The 18052-nt window shown below is 34.1% G+C and overlaps 1 protein-coding gene and 1 pseudogene across 1 annotated transcript in view; one reads left to right on the top strand and one right to left on the bottom strand.

Annotated features, from left to right (window-relative positions):
- Positions 1-2306: 2306 nt before the first annotated feature.
- Positions 2307-4050, top strand: LOC120069910 (phenylcoumaran benzylic ether reductase Pyrc5-like; annotated as a pseudogene).
- Positions 4051-5296: 1246 nt separating this feature from the next.
- Positions 5297-18052, bottom strand: part of LOC120069912 (ABC transporter C family member 2-like) — a 67075-nt gene continuing 54319 nt past the window's right edge. Inside the window, exons 19-27 of the mRNA XM_039021752.2 lie at positions 15936-16034; positions 15697-15849; positions 14651-15042; positions 10467-10647; positions 9884-10207; positions 8124-8880; positions 7870-7991; positions 5813-6058; positions 5297-5719 (exon numbers count right to left, since the gene is read on the bottom strand). Coding sequence (XP_038877680.1) covers positions 5561-5719; positions 5813-6058; positions 7870-7991; positions 8124-8880; positions 9884-10207; positions 10467-10647; positions 14651-15042; positions 15697-15849; positions 15936-16034 — 2433 coding nt within the window. The 3' untranslated portion in view covers positions 5297-5560. The remainder of the gene's footprint in view (positions 5720-5812; positions 6059-7869; positions 7992-8123; positions 8881-9883; positions 10208-10466; positions 10648-14650; positions 15043-15696; positions 15850-15935; positions 16035-18052) is intronic.

Raw genomic sequence — 18052 nt, 5'->3', positions numbered from 1 at the left:
CAACTGATTTAAAACAAAACAACAAATTTTTTTTTTTTTTTTATGAAAGTAAAAGTGAGCAAGATGCAAATAGCTAAATAATAGTAAAATTGACAAAGGAATAAGAGTTCAAAAATCAAGTAAGGGATAGTTCGGGGTTTTCAACTTCACAGAAGCTTTTTCTGGCTGGAAATCACCTCCGCAATATACCTTAACTCGCTGTCCATTGACCTTAAATGTCTGGCTGCCATCCTCAGTTATCAGCTCCACCGCACCATGTGGAAATATTTCTTTAATGATGAAGGATCCGGACCAGCGTGATTTTAATTTTCCCGGGAAGAGCTACAGTCTTGAGTTGAAGAGTAAGACCTTTTGCCCGACTTGGAGATTCTTAGTGCATATGTGTTTGTCATGCCAACGCTTGGTGTGCTCTTTATAAATCTTCATATTTTCATATGCGTTGTTCCTCCATTCTTCTAGCTCGACCAGTTGCATTTTTTTCGCTTCTCCTGCTTTCTTCAAATCAAAATTCAACTTCTTTACTACTCACAGTGTCTTATATTCCAACACCAAAGGCAAATGACACGCCTTACCAAATACCAACACATATGGAGACATACCTATTGGTGTTTTAAATACAGTCCGGTATGCCCACAATGCATCGTCAAGCTTCGTTGCCCAATCTTTCTGTGAAGGCCTTACTACCTTCTCAAGTATCAACTTAATTTCTCAATTGGACACTTCAGCCTGACCATTCATTTGCGGATGGTATGTGGTGGTCACTTTGTGGAGGATGTTGTATTTGCGCAGCAGCTCCTTGATATTATGGTTGACAAAATGGGGTCCTTCATCACTTATGATGGCACGAGGAGTGCCAAAACGACTGAAAATATTTTTCTTTAGGAACTGGGAGACTACCACCACATCACTTGCGGTGCATGTTATTGCCTCTACCCACTTAGAGACATATTCGATGGCTAATAAAATATAGTATTTACCATTCGAAGGAGGGAATGGTCCCATGAAATCAATCCCCCACACGTCGAACAATTCAAGCTCCAAGATAGTATTCATTGGCATTGCGTTTTTCCATGAAATGTTACCTATGCATTGGCACCGATCACATTTCATTGCGTAGTCAACCGCATCCTTGAATAATATAGGCCAAAAGAATCCATTTTGCAAAACCTTGGCTGCCGTGCACTGCCTTCCAAAGTGCCCACCATATGGTGAGTCGTGGCATTGTGACAATATGCGTTGTTAAGCAGCATTTGGTACGCATAATCGAAAAATCTGGTCTGCACCTCTTTTATACAGATTTAGCTCATCCCAATAATAGTGTCTGCATTCATTCTTGAGCTTCTTCTGTTGGTGATGTAATCTTCATGAAATTACTCACAAACCAAATAATTGACTATGTGCGCATACCAAGGCAATTCTTCTATATGGAATAGCTGCTCATTCGAGAATACGGCACTCACCTCAGACTCGTTGCGGTTAATTTCAGGATTTTTCAGTCTAGACAAGTGATCCGCAACTTGATTCTCTATCCCCTTCCGGTCAATGATTTCTATATCAAATTCTTGAAGAAGAAGAACCCATCTGATCGCCTTCTTAATTTTCTTATTTGATTCTTGGTGCACATAACCCTAATTATAGGATAAATATATGGATAGTAAACATATCAATTAAGAATTGAATGAATTTTTATTGGTTGAGTTCAAATTAAAGAAAGGTTTTTTCTTACCGACTTATGTTATTGATTTTTCTCTTATCCCTTGTAACATAGCAATAATAAGGAATTAATAACTCAATCAAATTGAAAAAAATACAATTATCTTCTGGAATAAAGAAAAAAAATGTTATGCTTAATATCTTAGGTGTCATCATGTATGTCTTAATTCTTTCATATATTCAAATAGTTTTTATGTTGTCAAATTGCATGTGACCTACTCAACTAACAATTATATCGAGTTAAACCATAACCATTTATAAGTATATCAATTTCTACCTTCCTCCAGATTTCTTTGAGTAATATCGTGTGAAATATCTAATTTGGAGTTAATTAAACGTCTAAATTTCCATAAGCAATTCAATTTAAGTTTTCATTACAATCAACTTAACAAATCATCTGGTTTTACAAGCATAGACGATTCTAAAAGAAAATTCAAATTAAAAATCTAAATAGATTCATTTACAAAAGTTTAGAAGTTTAATCAATACAAAAATTGTAAGTTTCACACAAGATTCTCCCAAACAGAAACGTACCTGCAAATTGTTATACTTACAAACTAAACCAAACGTGTTGTTATTTGTTGTATTGAACTATGGGCTATGGGTATATATTACAGAGATTTTTGCCTTCAGAATTTGGGAATGATGTGGAACGTGCACATATTGTTGAGCCAGCTAAATCAGTTTTTGGTGAAAAAGTTGAAATTAGAAGAGCTGTGGAAGCTGAAGGAATTCCTTATACCTTTGTTTCTTCAAACTTCTTTGCTGGTTACTTTCTTGCTGGTTTTTCTCAGCCAGAGGAGCCACAACTCCACCAACTGATAAAGTTGTTATTTTTGGGATGGAAATCCCAAGGGTAATTCCACTAATTTCCTCTTTTATTTCTTTTCAATATATATAGGTAGGTTTGTTTATCGAATACGGAAAAATGAACCAAAATATATATATATTAAAGGTATTATAGTCAAAATGTGGGGGTGGGGAATCAAACTTTGGATTTCGACGTTGATAGTACAAGCATTATGCCAATAGAACTACGCTCTTGTTGGTAAAAACCAACAACCAAAATACTTACAAAATAAAATTGCACTGATAGATACTGATAGAAGTCCATCGATATCTATCGGCGCCAATCATTGATAATTCTAAATTTTTGCTATATCTTGTAAATATTTTCAACAATTTTACCATTTGAAATAATTTTCCATATATATATATATATATATATATATATATATATATATATATATATATATAAAGAATAGGCTTATTTTTCTTTTTCTTTTTTTTTTTTTTTTTGGCAGCAATATTCAACAAGGAAGATGACATTGGCACTTATGCTATCAAAGCTGTGGGTGATCCAAGAACTTTAAACAAAATTCTATACATTAGACCTCCCCAAAACATCTACTCCTTCAATGATCTTGTGGCTCTTTGGGAGAAAAAACTTGGAAAATCCCTTGAAAAAATCTATGTTCCAGAAGACCAAGTTTTAAAGAACATCCAAGGTTAGTATTCAATTATTTAATGTTATTCCTAAGTTATGCTTATGATTGTTCAACCCTTGAAACTTATTATTTTCTTTTAATTTCTCTTTCATAATTCGTTTACTAATAATTTATTTAGACTCATTTGATAACAATCTCGTTTTCAACTTTGGAAATTTTTGTGCAGATTGTTTAATCACAATCTATTATACTTGTCATATCCATTAAAAAAACCATTAGATTCTGGGTCAAATTTGATTAAAGAAACAGTTGAATCCATTAAAGAAACAAAAAAACTTTCAAAAATTGGTTTTTAAAACTATTACATAGATAGCAAAACAAAGAAACTTATGTGTAAAAATGGTTATTAAATACGACTTTAATTTTGAAATTAGCTACATTGAATCAGTTTCTTTAAAATGATTCTATGAATTAACTATTCTAAATATATTACGATACCTATAAACCGTATTGTATTATACGTGGTAGTGTTAATAAATTAAGGGTCTATTTGGATTGATTTTCTAAATGTTTTATATATATATTGTACTTTGAAACATTTATTTAACCATTTAGAAAGTTAATGTAAACACGCTCTAAATTTAGAGATGAATATAATTGGTATATACAGATAGAAATAATTTGAATAGAAATTCAGTTAAAGCGTTTGTTTAATTTTGCAGAGGCCCCACTTCCCATAAATGTGATATTAGCAATTTGTCACTCAGTGTTTGTGAATGGAGATCATACTAACTTTGATATTGATCCATCATTTGGAGTTGAAGCCACAGAACTATATCCAGAAGTTAAATATACAAATGTGGATGAATATCTCAATCAATTTGTCTAGATCACTTGCTGGAGGGGAAAAGAAAAGATTTGATTTGCTGCTGTCTTAATTAAATAAGAGGAATGAGACTTGCTGTATTTTTATTAAAAAGAAAAAAAAAAGGTGAGACTATTGGCTTTGCCTTTGGTGTGTGTAACTCTATGAAATGAATTTGGGTTCTGTTTATGTTTTCATAAAAGTAAACTAGGAACTCTGTTTAGTGGTTCATACAAAGATGGAATATCTCCGCTTGTAATTTTACTTGTATTGAAATAAGAAATGTTTGGTTGCCTAATAACCTACTATATAAAGGTGGCGTATCAAAGATATTTGGAGCCGTTTGGGACACCAACCAGAAGTTGATGAAATGAGTTATTATAGTCCATTACATGTTTGGGACACCAATAACTTCACTAATGAGATCAACTAAGCAATCACATGCAACATAACCATGACTACAAAGGGACCTAAAACTTCACCCTTATGATTTCCACTTCTCTTTCATTTCCTCGAGATGTGTATCATTTTCACACACATGATTCTATGCACATTACTTTCATATACAAACAATGTCGAGATATGCATCTCTTTCATACACCTCAAGCCTCTCTAGGCATGCTAAGCACATCATTTTCATACACTAGAGCATTCAAACATGCACCACGTTTGTGTATTAGAGGTGAAGGACTTGTGTCTAAAAGGTCCATGAACTTTACAAAGTGTAGGAGGGGGCGGAGGACTTGTGTCTAAAAGGGCCATTAACTTGTCCAATAGGTATTTAAACTTTCAATTGTGTCCAAAAAGTCCCTTCAAAAGTATCTAACATATTTCCAAAATTATAAAAATTAATAGATACATCAAATATAAATTTGAACTTCTAGGTCTAAAAGAACCATAAACTTTAGTAACTAATATCTACTAACTAGTATCAAGAAAATAATGACATCTCTATTTAGAGAAGAAAACAAATAGGATAAGTCATATGTTGAACTGGACAACTTTTGGACTAGTATAGATACCAAAATAAAAGGACTAAAACATAACAGGTTGAACTAGTTGGTAAAACATTAAAATAACTTTTTTTTAGTTATAAAATAGAGCTAAAGATAACACTTCCGTCGTGTTCAATTCTAAGATCCCACTCGTGTAATGTAAATAATCATACATAAAAAAAAATAAAAAAAAAATAAAAAAAAATAAAAAAAAACTAAACTAAACTAAATTAATTAATTAAAAAAAGAAAAAAATTACCTTTTTAGTCCCCGAGTTTTGAAGAATACATGTATTTGACTTCTGAGTTTTCAAAATATACCATTTTAGTCTTCAAACTTTTTAAAGCAGTTAAGAATAAGGTGCCTGAAGTATTTGTTTTGTTACTTTTGGGCCACAATTATTTCCATAAGAAGTAAACATGATAGAAAAATGTTGAACCTTTGCACCACAATGTATTAGTGCAAAAAACCAATAATTCCAATACAATGTAATATCATCAAATTACAACATGAGCAAGCAATCTCTTCTATTCATCCATCTAAACGTTCTCTTCTAATTCGAACCTTTTCTCACCTTCACCTTCAAATACTAAGCTACGTAAGTATTGGGCATTAGCAGCTCCTGTACTCTGAACCATCTTTGAAAAACCACTTTCTTCATTTGATAACAGTTCTTTTGGAGTGTTATTCTCCAAAACCTAGAGTAATATTAATAGGATCAATAAACTTGAAACAATATGCCAAATAAAAGAACGTTTCTGTAATTTAAATCTTTTAGCACACAAACATACCCGACCAGCATCAAGTAGAAGGATCCGATCACAATCTATGATGGTATTCAATCTATGTGCAATAATGAGCATTGTGCAAGATTTAAACTCTTCCCTTATGGTTTTTTGAATTAAAGCATCAGTTCTAACATCAACAGCTGCGGTTGCTTCATCAAGAACCAGAATTTTTGATTTCCGAAGAAGTGCTCGGGCAAGGCTCAACAGTTGCCTTTGTCCAATGCTAAAATTCTCCCCCGACTCCGAAACCTATAACCCAAAAAAATTAACATTTCATTTAACAACTCTATTGTTATTCTGATAGTAGTATTTTTGTACTAATTTAAGTAAAAACCAACAGGAACTTTTGCCAATGTAAACTTTTGCAAAGTAAAAAAAGCTGCGGTCGCTTCATCAAGAACCGACAGGAACCTTTCAGGAAAATGGTTGTGGAAATTATGTTAAATCAGATTTGAACAAAAGAGAACCAATTTTCAAATTTAAGATGTTCTCTCTTTAATATGAAGTAAAATTTCCATTAGAAATCAAAAAGCTGTGGTCGCTTCATCAAGAACCGACAGGAACCTTTCAGGAAAATGGTTGTGGAAATTCTCTTGCATCAGATTTGAACAAAAGAGAAACAATTGTCAAATTTAAGATGTTCTCACTTTAATATGAAGTAAAATCTCCATTAGAAATCAAAATCGAACAGTTGTAACAAATCAAACGACAATACTGTATCCAAAACACGAACATTGAATTGCTACTACCAACAAACTTAGGAAGAAAAACCCTTTCATATAATTCTTTTTTTATTAACTGCTCACCACGATTTTAATGTATGATCAGTGATCATATTATAGGAATGTTATTAGCGTAATATGAGGGTATATTAGTACTTAGCTAGGGAAGTAGTTTTAGTATTTTGTAATAAATATAGGCAAGGGAAAAGGTATGGGAATCTGGAAGAAGTTTTAATTATGAGCTTGGGAAAATATAATTTAATGAAATTGGATCAGGCCCATTTACTTTCAAAGTCGGGAAAGGAGGCAGATTGGTTTTGGGACAGATTGTGTTTTTAAACCCAATAACTGACCTACTAAGGCAAGATCCTACCCACATGAAGAGAAACACTAGTTTCCGCCTCACGTGCATTGTCAACCGGTGCTGCCATTAGACGCCGCTCACCGCACTTAGCTGTCGAAGTGGCACCTATTTATGTTTTCATTAAAAAACACCTAAAAAGAGGGAGGAGAAAAGTGGGTCATCTTTTAATTGTTACTCCACCACTTCGGTATTATTCTTGTTAAACCACACCTTGAGAACACGGTTTGTTTGATGGGCGGGTAATGATGTTTGGTATCAAGATTCCTGCACTCGGAAAAATACCCAACAAAGACTAGAACAGGGATAAACTCTTCTCAAATATTGACATTCAGCGATAAATGACCAAGGATTACAATAGTAATCCCAAATATCTCAAGGAATAACTCTCAAATAAGAAAACAGATCACCACAAGAATAAGAAAAAAAAAACAAGGAACCCGGAACAAGATAAGGGCAGATTCGAGAGCGCCTCCCTCTCCAAAAGCTTCAATAAGCTCCAAATTCTTCACATCCAAAAACGATTTCCATAAACCTCTCTTAAACCCAGCCAGGTGGCCTCATGTAACCACTCTTTCTGTGCCAACATTCCCTTTCATTCCCAACTTTCCTCTTTTGCCCCCTCTCTGGTACTTGTGTATAATTGGGGGTCTTAGAAATAATAAGAATGTTACTAGGGTAACATGAAAGTATATTAGTAACTATTTTGATGAGTGATTTCATGCTAGAGAGATCTCAAAAAAGGGTGGGTCCAAGAACCTCAAACACTCGGTTTGTTTTGTATTTCTATTATCGTTTATATTTTAATAGATTGGGTTATATCACATATCCACCTAAAATTTGGCTAATAAAAGCTTGCAGAGTATTTTAATAGAAAAATGCTGATATAGGTAATTAAATTGCAAATAGACAACAGAGTATTTCATTTCATTCACATCACTAAACTCTAAATTTCATACAAAGTTCATAAGACATACCTCAGCATCCAGGCCAAAGGTATTTCTCCTTACGACATCCTTTAAATGTACTCTCTCCAAAGCTTCCCAAAGATCAGCATCGTTGTGGTTGCTAAATGGATCTAGATTAAACCTAACAGTTCCTTCAAAAAAAGAGAAAGAACATGAAAATAATAATTGGTTAGTTTATTAATGCAATTTGATTTACAAAGCAAACAAAGTTTGAAGTAGAAATGCTATGTGCTCCCTCGGGTACTATATTCTCGATGGCTTACCTGAAAAAAGAACGGGTGATTGTGGTATAATCCCAAGAATATTTCTCAAATCAAACAACCCAAACATTGCAACATCGAAACCATCTATCAATATTTTCCCCCTTTCCAGTTCAACAATACGAAACAAGGCATTTATCATGCTTGATTTTCCAGCACCAGTTCGTCCAACAATTCCAACCTTTTCATTGGGAAATATCGTAAAGGATAGTCCATGCAATACTGGTGGGAGCTCAGGCCTATATCGTAAAACAACATCCTCGAATTTTATAAGTCCAGATGATGGCCATCGCGGAGGGGGGCGGTTGCTCTCAATAATTGATGGAGCTTCTGAAGGTAAATCTATATAAGTCCCAACCCGCTCTACAGAATTTAAACTATTCTCAGCCACGCTTCCGAGCCTTAGTACACCTGTGAGCAAAGAGGTAATATTTAAAGCATAGCTAAGTAAAAGACCCATGGTGGATGCAAATGCCTGCTGGTTTTCTGCCCTGCCATTCTGCATGACCGCAAAGGTGGTTGTAAGCCATATCATAAGACCACCAACAGTTTCTAAACGGATTCCAAGCCATCGATTTCCACTCATGTTCACGAGGGTAAATCTTATATTATTGTCCATAGATTTCCCATTGATCTCAGCCATTCTATCATAAGCTTTGTATGCACGAATAGTTGAAAGCCCATTCAAAGCTTCAGTAAATTGAGCATAAACAGGAGATCTACTAATTGAGTCTAGCCGCTTTACTTCTCTAGCTGTGCTCTGTAGCAAAGGAAAAAACAAAGTTAAACCTTGAATATATACCCACCATTCAAAGCTTAAAATATAACTTTTAATAGAAAACAGAAATGGTCATTCTCATTCATATGATGAAGTCGGAAACAAAAGAAGTTCCTATCGGATAAGAATTACAAAAGAATACCACCCTTGATTAGCAAAGGTAGATAAATATAACCATATTGATGTAACTCAAAAAAGAAAAAAGGTTTGACTTGATTGAAATTTTTCTGTAAGTATGAGCATTATCAATCAATCCAAGAAGCACAAGAGTTTTCCCCTCTTCCATGGGTATGATCTCTACAATAGAAATTAATTAACTCATATGAAACACTACCTAACTAAGATTCGGGACTAATCAAATAATTTGATGACACGACATTCTGAACTGATTAGTTAATTCATTAATTAATCCTAATAAATAAAAATTAAATTTGAAATTTTTTTAATTCAAATTAATATTGATTACAAATAATCAAGATGTGCTTGTAAGTTCTGATTAATTAGTATTCCTTGACATTGAAGGTAATTATAGTCAAGATTTTCATAGAATCAACAATCATCTATTCCATTTACTAATATATATATATATATATATATATATAAAGAGAGAGAGAGAGATTTGTTAAAGAGTTACCTTAAGTATTGTAACCTTGAACAGTTTTCTAAAAATAAAAAGAAAGAGTGCGACCTAAGGCAAAAAATGTAAAAGACATTGAGGACAGTATATCTAAGAAAGTAACAGTAGTACAAATCTACCAATGTAAACAATATATCAGTAAACATAGCCCACCTACAAGGACAAGCCAAGCCTATGTAAGAACCCAACCCACTTATGGGATTTGAAGACTCGATTTAAGTTAAAAATAAGTTTTAAATATGTTCTTATTTATCAAAATTTCAATCAAACCAAGGGTTAGAAATTGAATGCAGGCAAAACAATGAAAATAAGAGAAGTTGGATACCATAAAAGTAACAACGGAATTACCTGATAGTATAAATAGGCAGCATAAAACAATAACAGAAGAGGAAGGATTGCCCACAATGATAAAGTGCTCACAACCCCTATCAAGACGAAAGTAGAAAGAAGTTGTGAAATTTGCCCCAAGAACATGTTGAAAAAGCTGGCAACATTCCTATCAATGTCACTAAGATCCTTTGAAAAGCGATTGATTATCCTCCCAAGAGGATTGGTATTGAAGAATACCATTGGAGCTTTTAAAACAGAAGTAAGCATTAGGTCATGCAACCTTCTGGCTGCATACAAGCTTGATATGATCAGCCAATAAGAATTTAACAGTGTCACCAGTACCTGACATCAAAAGTTGTGTTTATAATATAAGGAATCAAAATAAATGAAAGAATTATAACTATCATCGGTTATATAGAATATAAAGCATGAACAAATTATTAGTTGAGTATACTAACTCCACAAAATTAGTAAGGGAGGAAAAAGTGTCACGAAAAAGCCTTTGATTTCTTTCACTCAATAAAGTACAAAATAAACCAAATCATCTTCTTAAAACCACCAAAAGGATGACCCACAAATTATTAGTTGAGAATACTCATACCTGACTAAATGACAGGCCCGCATATATCGTGTTGTAGTATAACGTTTCACTTGGTCCTATATTGCCTTGGTCAGTCCATCTGCTTAACCACACGCTTCTAAAAATTCGAAGTGTTTCTGATAGAACATAGCATAAGAAGAGTATAATAACCACCCATAGGCCTCCTAATGCATCCTTGTATCTAGAAGGAGACAAAAGAAATGCATTGGATGATAGAAAAAAATGAAAAGGCAGCATGAACAAAATTAAATTAAGGGAAAACACCTTTTTGGATCTAGTTTCTATTTGGTCCCTAGGTTTCAAAATGTTACACGTTTAGTCCTTAAGTTTTGAATTTGATTTTAATTTAATCCCTAGGTTTCAAAATGTTACACTTTTAGTCCTTAGGTTTTGAATTTGATTTCAATTTAGTCCCTAGGTTCCAAAAGGTTACTATTTTACCTTAGAGGATTCAGTTTTATTTCAATTTGGTCCCTACGTTTTGAGATTTAGACTTTTGACCTTGATTTTTCCCTAAATACTCACTTTCAGTTTTTAGTGTCAATATTTATTAATTAATTTACAAGAATTTGAAGATGTTCTTCCTTAAATTCTTTAAATTCTTTAAATTCTTGCCAACCAGATTTGCCATCTCCATAAGGGATGTGGATGTTCTTCCTTCCTTCTGTTGAAGGCCATACTGCACACTCTACAAACCACCTTTCTTTGTCACAAAATTTAGCAAGATGAATAACATTTTGATCTACTATTTCCTTAAGTAAGAAGAATTCAAAAGTCAGACCACTCAAAAGTCTTTTCAAGCTGGTGTGTAGCCACTGTGCCATAATCTTTGATAAGAAGACTTTCTGACCTCTTTTCATATCTTCCACCCAAAAACCGTTATTATCTCGCCACATACAGCAGAAATGATCGAAAATGCAACAACTTTTTAACTCCATTGAATTGAAACATTAAAGTCAGAGGAAGGTGAAGACACTGGTAAGAAGGTGACGGAGAGGAGGGGGGCTCTCCAGTTGAAAATTCTTTTTATTAAAATTAATTTTAAAACTTCACTTCATAATTATATTAAATTGATTAACAGACATTGACTTCAGAGACTAAAGTGAGTATCTAGTGAAAAGTCAAGGTTAAAAGTGTAAATCTTGAAATTTAGGAACTAAATTGAAACAAAACTCAAACTTCAAAGGTAAAATTGTAACATTTTAAAACCAAGAGACTAAATTGAAACCAAACCCTTTTTTAAAAATATTATTAGAAACAAAATGGTATACCAAACTCAAAACCCTACTGAACTCAAAACTTAAGAACTAAAAGTGTAACATTTTGAAACCTAGGGACCAAATGAAAACTAAACCCAAACCTAGGGACCAAAAATATGTTTTTCCCTTAAATTAAGAAAGATAGGTTATTGACGTATTGTCTCAACTGAAAAGCCAAGGAACATTATAAACACTAACCATGAATCATGAATTGACGATAAATATGTTTGAATCCATGTATCATTTCCTTTCCAATTAATATTGATTTCTACTATTAGACCTTCTACAAATTTTCAAGCTCACAAATGAGAGAGTGTTAAAGTATCGACATAACTAAATTTACGATAACCCATCAATTTAAACTTTTGGGTTGATTGGTGATTTAACATTAATATCCTACTGTAACATAAATTGATTTAGTGAGCAAAAAAATCAATAAAGGAATAAAGTAACACAGTTAAAACAGCCAATATGTTATCATCTCAATTGAAAAGGAAAAGAATGTTATTGGAGCTGGCAAACATTTGAAGCTATTGGGTCCTATTTTGGTGGTTTAGAATCTATTGCAAATGAAACCTTGAATCTTCTTAATGTTGCTGAAGCAAAAACTCAAGTTAAAAGAAATCTACCATTGAAATTTCTGATGAGATCAGAGGAAACATTTTTCTGAATCATGGAGATATAGAGTTTTTCGACCCTCCAATCAAAGTCAAAGGTGCTCTGTTTGTTAAGGATTTTCCAACCCAATTGATTTAGTTCGATTAAAGCAAGTTATGATCAACGAGGAAATAGATTTTTCTAGTTTGATTCTAGACTGGGCTTTTCTTGCTGCCCCAGTACTCCACACAATTTTTCAAGAAATCCATTTGCGTCTTGTTCAATGAAAATTCAGAAGAATAATTTGACAGAGTCCACTGGAAAGTATCAAAAGAGATTTTACGGTGTCCCCGCCGCAGATGGAAGAGCAAGTCAGCAGAGATACAATCCGGTTAGATGTGAATACTGATAATGTCTTAATGAGGAGAGAGACTTCAGCTGTGCATCGAAGTTTTGAAAATAGTCCAAGGGAAGCTCTTGGTATTCACGCGAGTTTTTATTTTCAAAATTTGTCCGTTGATAGCCATTTGAAGAAAGCCCAAACTTTTAAGGCAACCGAATTCACAGTTGTCCCAGTCGATTACCATTCCACAATCAGCAAAACCTTGCCCAAGGATGCCTCGGTCCCAGCACATAATAAATTTTCAAATTCTAAAGCAGATGGTTCTCTCATTAATGACACGTTAGTAACTGACTGCAGCAAAAACCTCCCTCAAGGTCAGAACAAAGTTGAAAATATTCAGCAGGCAAGGGTTACCTCTCCATTGAATCTGGATTTAAAAAGAAGCATGAGCAAATATACTTCAACCTCCAAAAAACGTGCACATTTGGTGAAGCCATTCCCCAAGCACTTTGCAAGAAAGAAAACCTCCTTTTTCAACTCATGGTCCGCAATTGCAGATCTTCTTGAAGAATGTTGTGAGTTGTATTAAGATTCAGATCCTCGGTATAGTTCCTAGCAGGTCAGTATATTCAAAAGTACAATAGTGCTCTTATATTCTCTCAGATTTTTAAGTACCAGGTTCAAATGTATTCTTCGTGCGAGTTATTCCAAGTCAATCCCCATCCAACTCAAGCCCAAGGCAGCAAGACTCTGATGAAGAATCAGTTGTAAGCCCGAGCAGTGAAGAGCTCGAGAGCTCGAAGGCAGAAGTAATTCAGGAGAATATTGTTGATTTAGATGATTTTGACAAGGAATTGAACCATCTATTTCAACCAGAGGATGCTCCCGAAGCGGATAAAGTTGAATGTTTCTCTTTCCCTCCTCTCAACAAGAATGACATCCCACAGCATTTGCATTCTATTTTGGAGGTTTGTGAAATCACTCTTGGTTGATCAAGAGGTTAGTGGAGGTCAAGTTGGGGTTTTAAATTTGTGCAGGCAGTGGCTTGTTCTCAAAGAAAGTAGTATCATAGCTCACAAGAGGCCTGGTTTGTTGATGACTTGTTCGATTGTTTTTTCCTAACGTTGCCTGTCAAAGCCCTCATTTGAGTCTTGTCAACGAATAGTGTTCCTTCGTACATGATTGCTCATGAAGATTGGTTGGCTCTGTTTATGGGAAGGCTGCTTCGTTGGCAGATTTCTAGTCATTCTTGATTAGAGTTCAGTTTCAGGTTTCTTCTGCTTGCAAAGTTCTTTGTCACTCAGGTTTTCAAGATTCGTTGATTGCGAGAGTTAGTTGTCTGGAAACTTTGTTCCATAGATGTCTGTATTTTAGTTTGGTCACATTTGCCTCTAAGGATTAGTCCTTTGTATTTTATTTTGTTCTAATTGATCCTATGCTGTATTCTTTCTTTGTATGTTTCATTGTACTTTGATCTTTTGGCTCTTTTCTTTTTATCAATGAAAAAGTCTTGTTTCTGTTTCAGAAAAAAGGGGGAAAAGAATGTTATAACCACTAACCAACTACTTGCTAATGATAAGTATTCTAATAATATCTCTGATATTTCCACTACCAGGGAGAGCTTAATGAATGTTGGGCTGATATTTGGTGTAGTGAAATTCTTAAAAGTTCTTGCTATAGTTGTTTATTCTTTAATCAAGTGTTACTCTTCTGTTGTAGCTACCTTATGAGCAACAATAGTGTAGAGAAGAGACATGCACCAGTAAAAATCTGTCCGTTAATAACTCTAAAAATCTGTCCGTTAATAACTCTTCCATACAGCAAAGACCTATTCGAATGTTTTTACAAGAAATTTTCTATTATTACTTTAAATGCACACTCATTCCTGCCAAGATTTACATTCACTGGGAAAAAATAATATACACACACATATATAAAAGCAAATACAAAAATGGATAATGAGATTCATGTTAGAAAAATCTTACCTCATTAAAACATTCCAACTGACGACACCCGTTTCTCTCTCTTCCTGTTTGATAAGAACAGATTTTTGTTCTTTACGATTTTTTGAAGGATTTATGTCCTGTTTATTAAAATCATTTGTTGTCAAATTAGCAGGAAATTCGGATGATTTTTTAGTATCCACGGTGTGACTGTCTCCATTATCCTCACTAGTTTCTTCCAATTTACCTGCACTTGCCATTAACCTTTGGAACAACTTGCCATTTTCAAAAAGTTCTTCAAATGTTCCTTCCTCCTTCACCTCACCTTCATGAACCAGGATAATTCTGTCAACTTGGGAGAGAAAATGCAGTTGGTTGGTCACAAGAACTCTCGTTTTCCCTCTTAATTCTCCCCTAATGCATTTTTCAAAAACCTGTCAATGGTTGGATGACAGCATGAGAATGATACAAGCAAACTTAAACAAGAAATTACAATATGTCTCTACTGAAAGTACATATAAAAAAGAATACTGAATTCAAACAATAACATATAAACCCGAGTCTAACACCTGTTTCTATAGGGAAAACATGAAACCGAAGAACACTAAGGTTCCTACCATTGTTTACCATGGTAATAACTACTAACAATGATAAGGAAATATGTTACTCGATGAACCCTATAGCAAAACAACTATACCAGAAGGTTGGGATGAATTTACTAGTAGTATAACATAATCAAATTGTGAGCGTAACTTCAAAAGTTGAAACATCAACGGTATTTGTTGAATAAACTCTCTTAAAAGAATAATTGCTTCCAGTAATACTAACTTCAATAAAATAGGACACACTTAAGAGTCAAAAGCCAAAAACACATGAATACTAGAGCAAACTCTCCGATGGAAGAAAAATAAGATGTCAATTTAGTATAATATTATATAGGTTATAAAACCTCAACATTGTTAAGTCAACAAGATGTCAAAGACACATGAGTTTACCAGACATAGGCTATCGAAATCATCCAATTTTCATGTAAAAGACATCCTTATAAAATTAAATCAAGGATAGTAATATCATGACGTTATATCTACCTCTCTAGCCACATGAGCATCAAGAGCACTCAAGGGATCATCAAAAATGTACACATCAGAATTAGAATACACGGCCCTGGCCAAGGAAACTCTTTGCTTCTGACCGCCACTAATATTTATTCCTCGTTCCCCAATTTCAGTCAGATCACCACCCTAGCAGCCAACAAAAAGACGAAAACTCACGGCAGGATTTTAGAAATAGTTATCATCAAGGACTCTTACTATACAAAAATACCTACGGGCAGTATGTCAAGGTCAGGCTGCAATGCAGTTACATCTGTTGTCTTCTCATATCTGGCAGATTCAAAGGCCAAACCAAATAGAATATTATCACGCACCTGCAAAGAAATTTGAGGTCCATAAATATAACAAAGCCTATCAAATCCATAATATTTAGAAATTTGTTTTGGTGCTTGCTTTCTACATTATTCAATTATTTTCTCTTAGTAATAATTGTATAATTTGAGGAGCTTTCATTTTCCCTTAAAAACAATTTGTCCTTTTTGTCCTTTCTCCTAAGAATGTGTCTCCTTTCAACATCTTTAAATCTTTTCATTTACCAACGAAAAAGTTCCTCTCTTGTTCAGTATACATATTTGTGGATACATCATAAATCCCATCATAAATTGAAGTTAAGGATGTTCGTATTAGAAATGTTTGCCTCCATTTTGGTGCTATTTTTGCTTTAGCCCGTCCTAGCACGAGAAACTTCAACCATGGTTTTTATCCTTTAAAAACTTTTTCAAATTTTGTGGATATAAGGAGAATCAACCAGGTAATGGAAGAGGAAGTATACACGTTATCAAATAAAGATGATGATGGTTGATGATGGTTGCTGATGGTTGCTGATGGTTAGTCAGCTTGGTGCACGACAAGATGAATAACTCGGATGATCGTGATTCTTTAAGCTACATTAGTTAATGATGATTTATTGCATATTAACAATCAACATCCACCTTCAAGAGGTGTCAAGAATCAACGAAATATTTATTACAAATCAAGAGTTATGAATACAAGAAGGCAGTACTCTAGTTATAGAGAATTGGAAAACAAACTAATCCTAATCCAAACTAACCGAGGAAACTAATCCTAATCCTAATCCTAATTATTCAAAGAAACTAATCGTAATCATAATCAATCAAAGATTTGATTAAAATATCCTAATTTACCCTAATCCTACTATAGAAATAAAGAAGAAGACGACACAAAGTTTACGTAAAAAACCCTAGAATAGGGAGAAAAAACCACGGTAGAAAAGTCTTTTTTTATTATAATTCAACCTACATCATACAAGCCAAACCCAAGATATATATAGGCTACAGAAAACCCTAATACAAAAAGGGAAAAGTAGGGCAAAGTAAAAAGGCTAAAATGCCCTTAGGCTAACACATAACAGCCCCTTATTTTCAACACTCCCCCTCAAGTTGAAGCGTAGATGTCAATTAGACTCAACTTGCTAACACAAGTATCAAAGCTTTGCCTGAGTAATCCTTTAATGAGAATGTCAACCACTTGTTGACTAGAAGGGATGTAAGGAATACAGATACTATCACTGTCCAGTTTTTCTTTGATGAAGTGCCTATTGATCTCCACATGTCGTGTTCTATCATGTTGCACAGAGTTGTTGGCTATACTTATAGTTGCCTTGTTATCACAATAGAGCTTCATAGGAGTATCACTATCTTGTTGAAAATCATTTAAGACTTTCTTCAACTATATCTCTTCACATATTTCCAGACTCATAACTCTGTATTCAGCTCCAGCACTGGTCCTAGCAACCACACCTTGCTTCTTACTCCTCCAAGTAACAAGATTACCCCACACAAAAGTACAATACCCTGAAGTCGAATTCTTGTCTGTAACAGATCCTGCCCAATTAGAGTCAATGAAAGCCTTAATGCATCTCCTGCCATATTTCCTGAACATCAGGCCTTTACCTAGAGTAGTTTTTTAAATATCTCATAATCCGAGTTACAACCTCCATATGGTTCTCGTGAGGTGCCTGCATAAACTGACTAATTACACTGACTGCATAGGATATATCTGGTCTAGTATGAGATAAGTAAATCAATTTTCCCACTAGACACTGGTATCTATCTTTATTAACAAGTAACTCCATCAATAAAATCTCTCAACTTGGCATTGAATTCAACAGGGGTGTCAATGGGCTTACATCCAGTTCTCCCTCAACAAATCGAGTGTTCCATTGAGAAACTGAAAACCCTTCTCTTGATCTCGCCACCTCCATTCCAAGGAAATATCTTAAACTCTCAAGATTCTTAATCTCAAATTCATCCGCCATTTTCTTTTTCAGTCTGGTAATCTCAGCAGCATCATCACCTGACAGATTTACGTA

The sequence above is a fragment of the Benincasa hispida genome, chromosome 5 (genome assembly GCF_027475165.1).
Source record: "Benincasa hispida cultivar pf3 chromosome 5, pf3_genome.v1.1, whole genome shotgun sequence".
NCBI lineage: Eukaryota > Viridiplantae > Streptophyta > Magnoliopsida > Cucurbitales > Cucurbitaceae > Benincasa > Benincasa hispida.
This window is presented reverse-complemented; position numbering and strand designations above follow the sequence as displayed.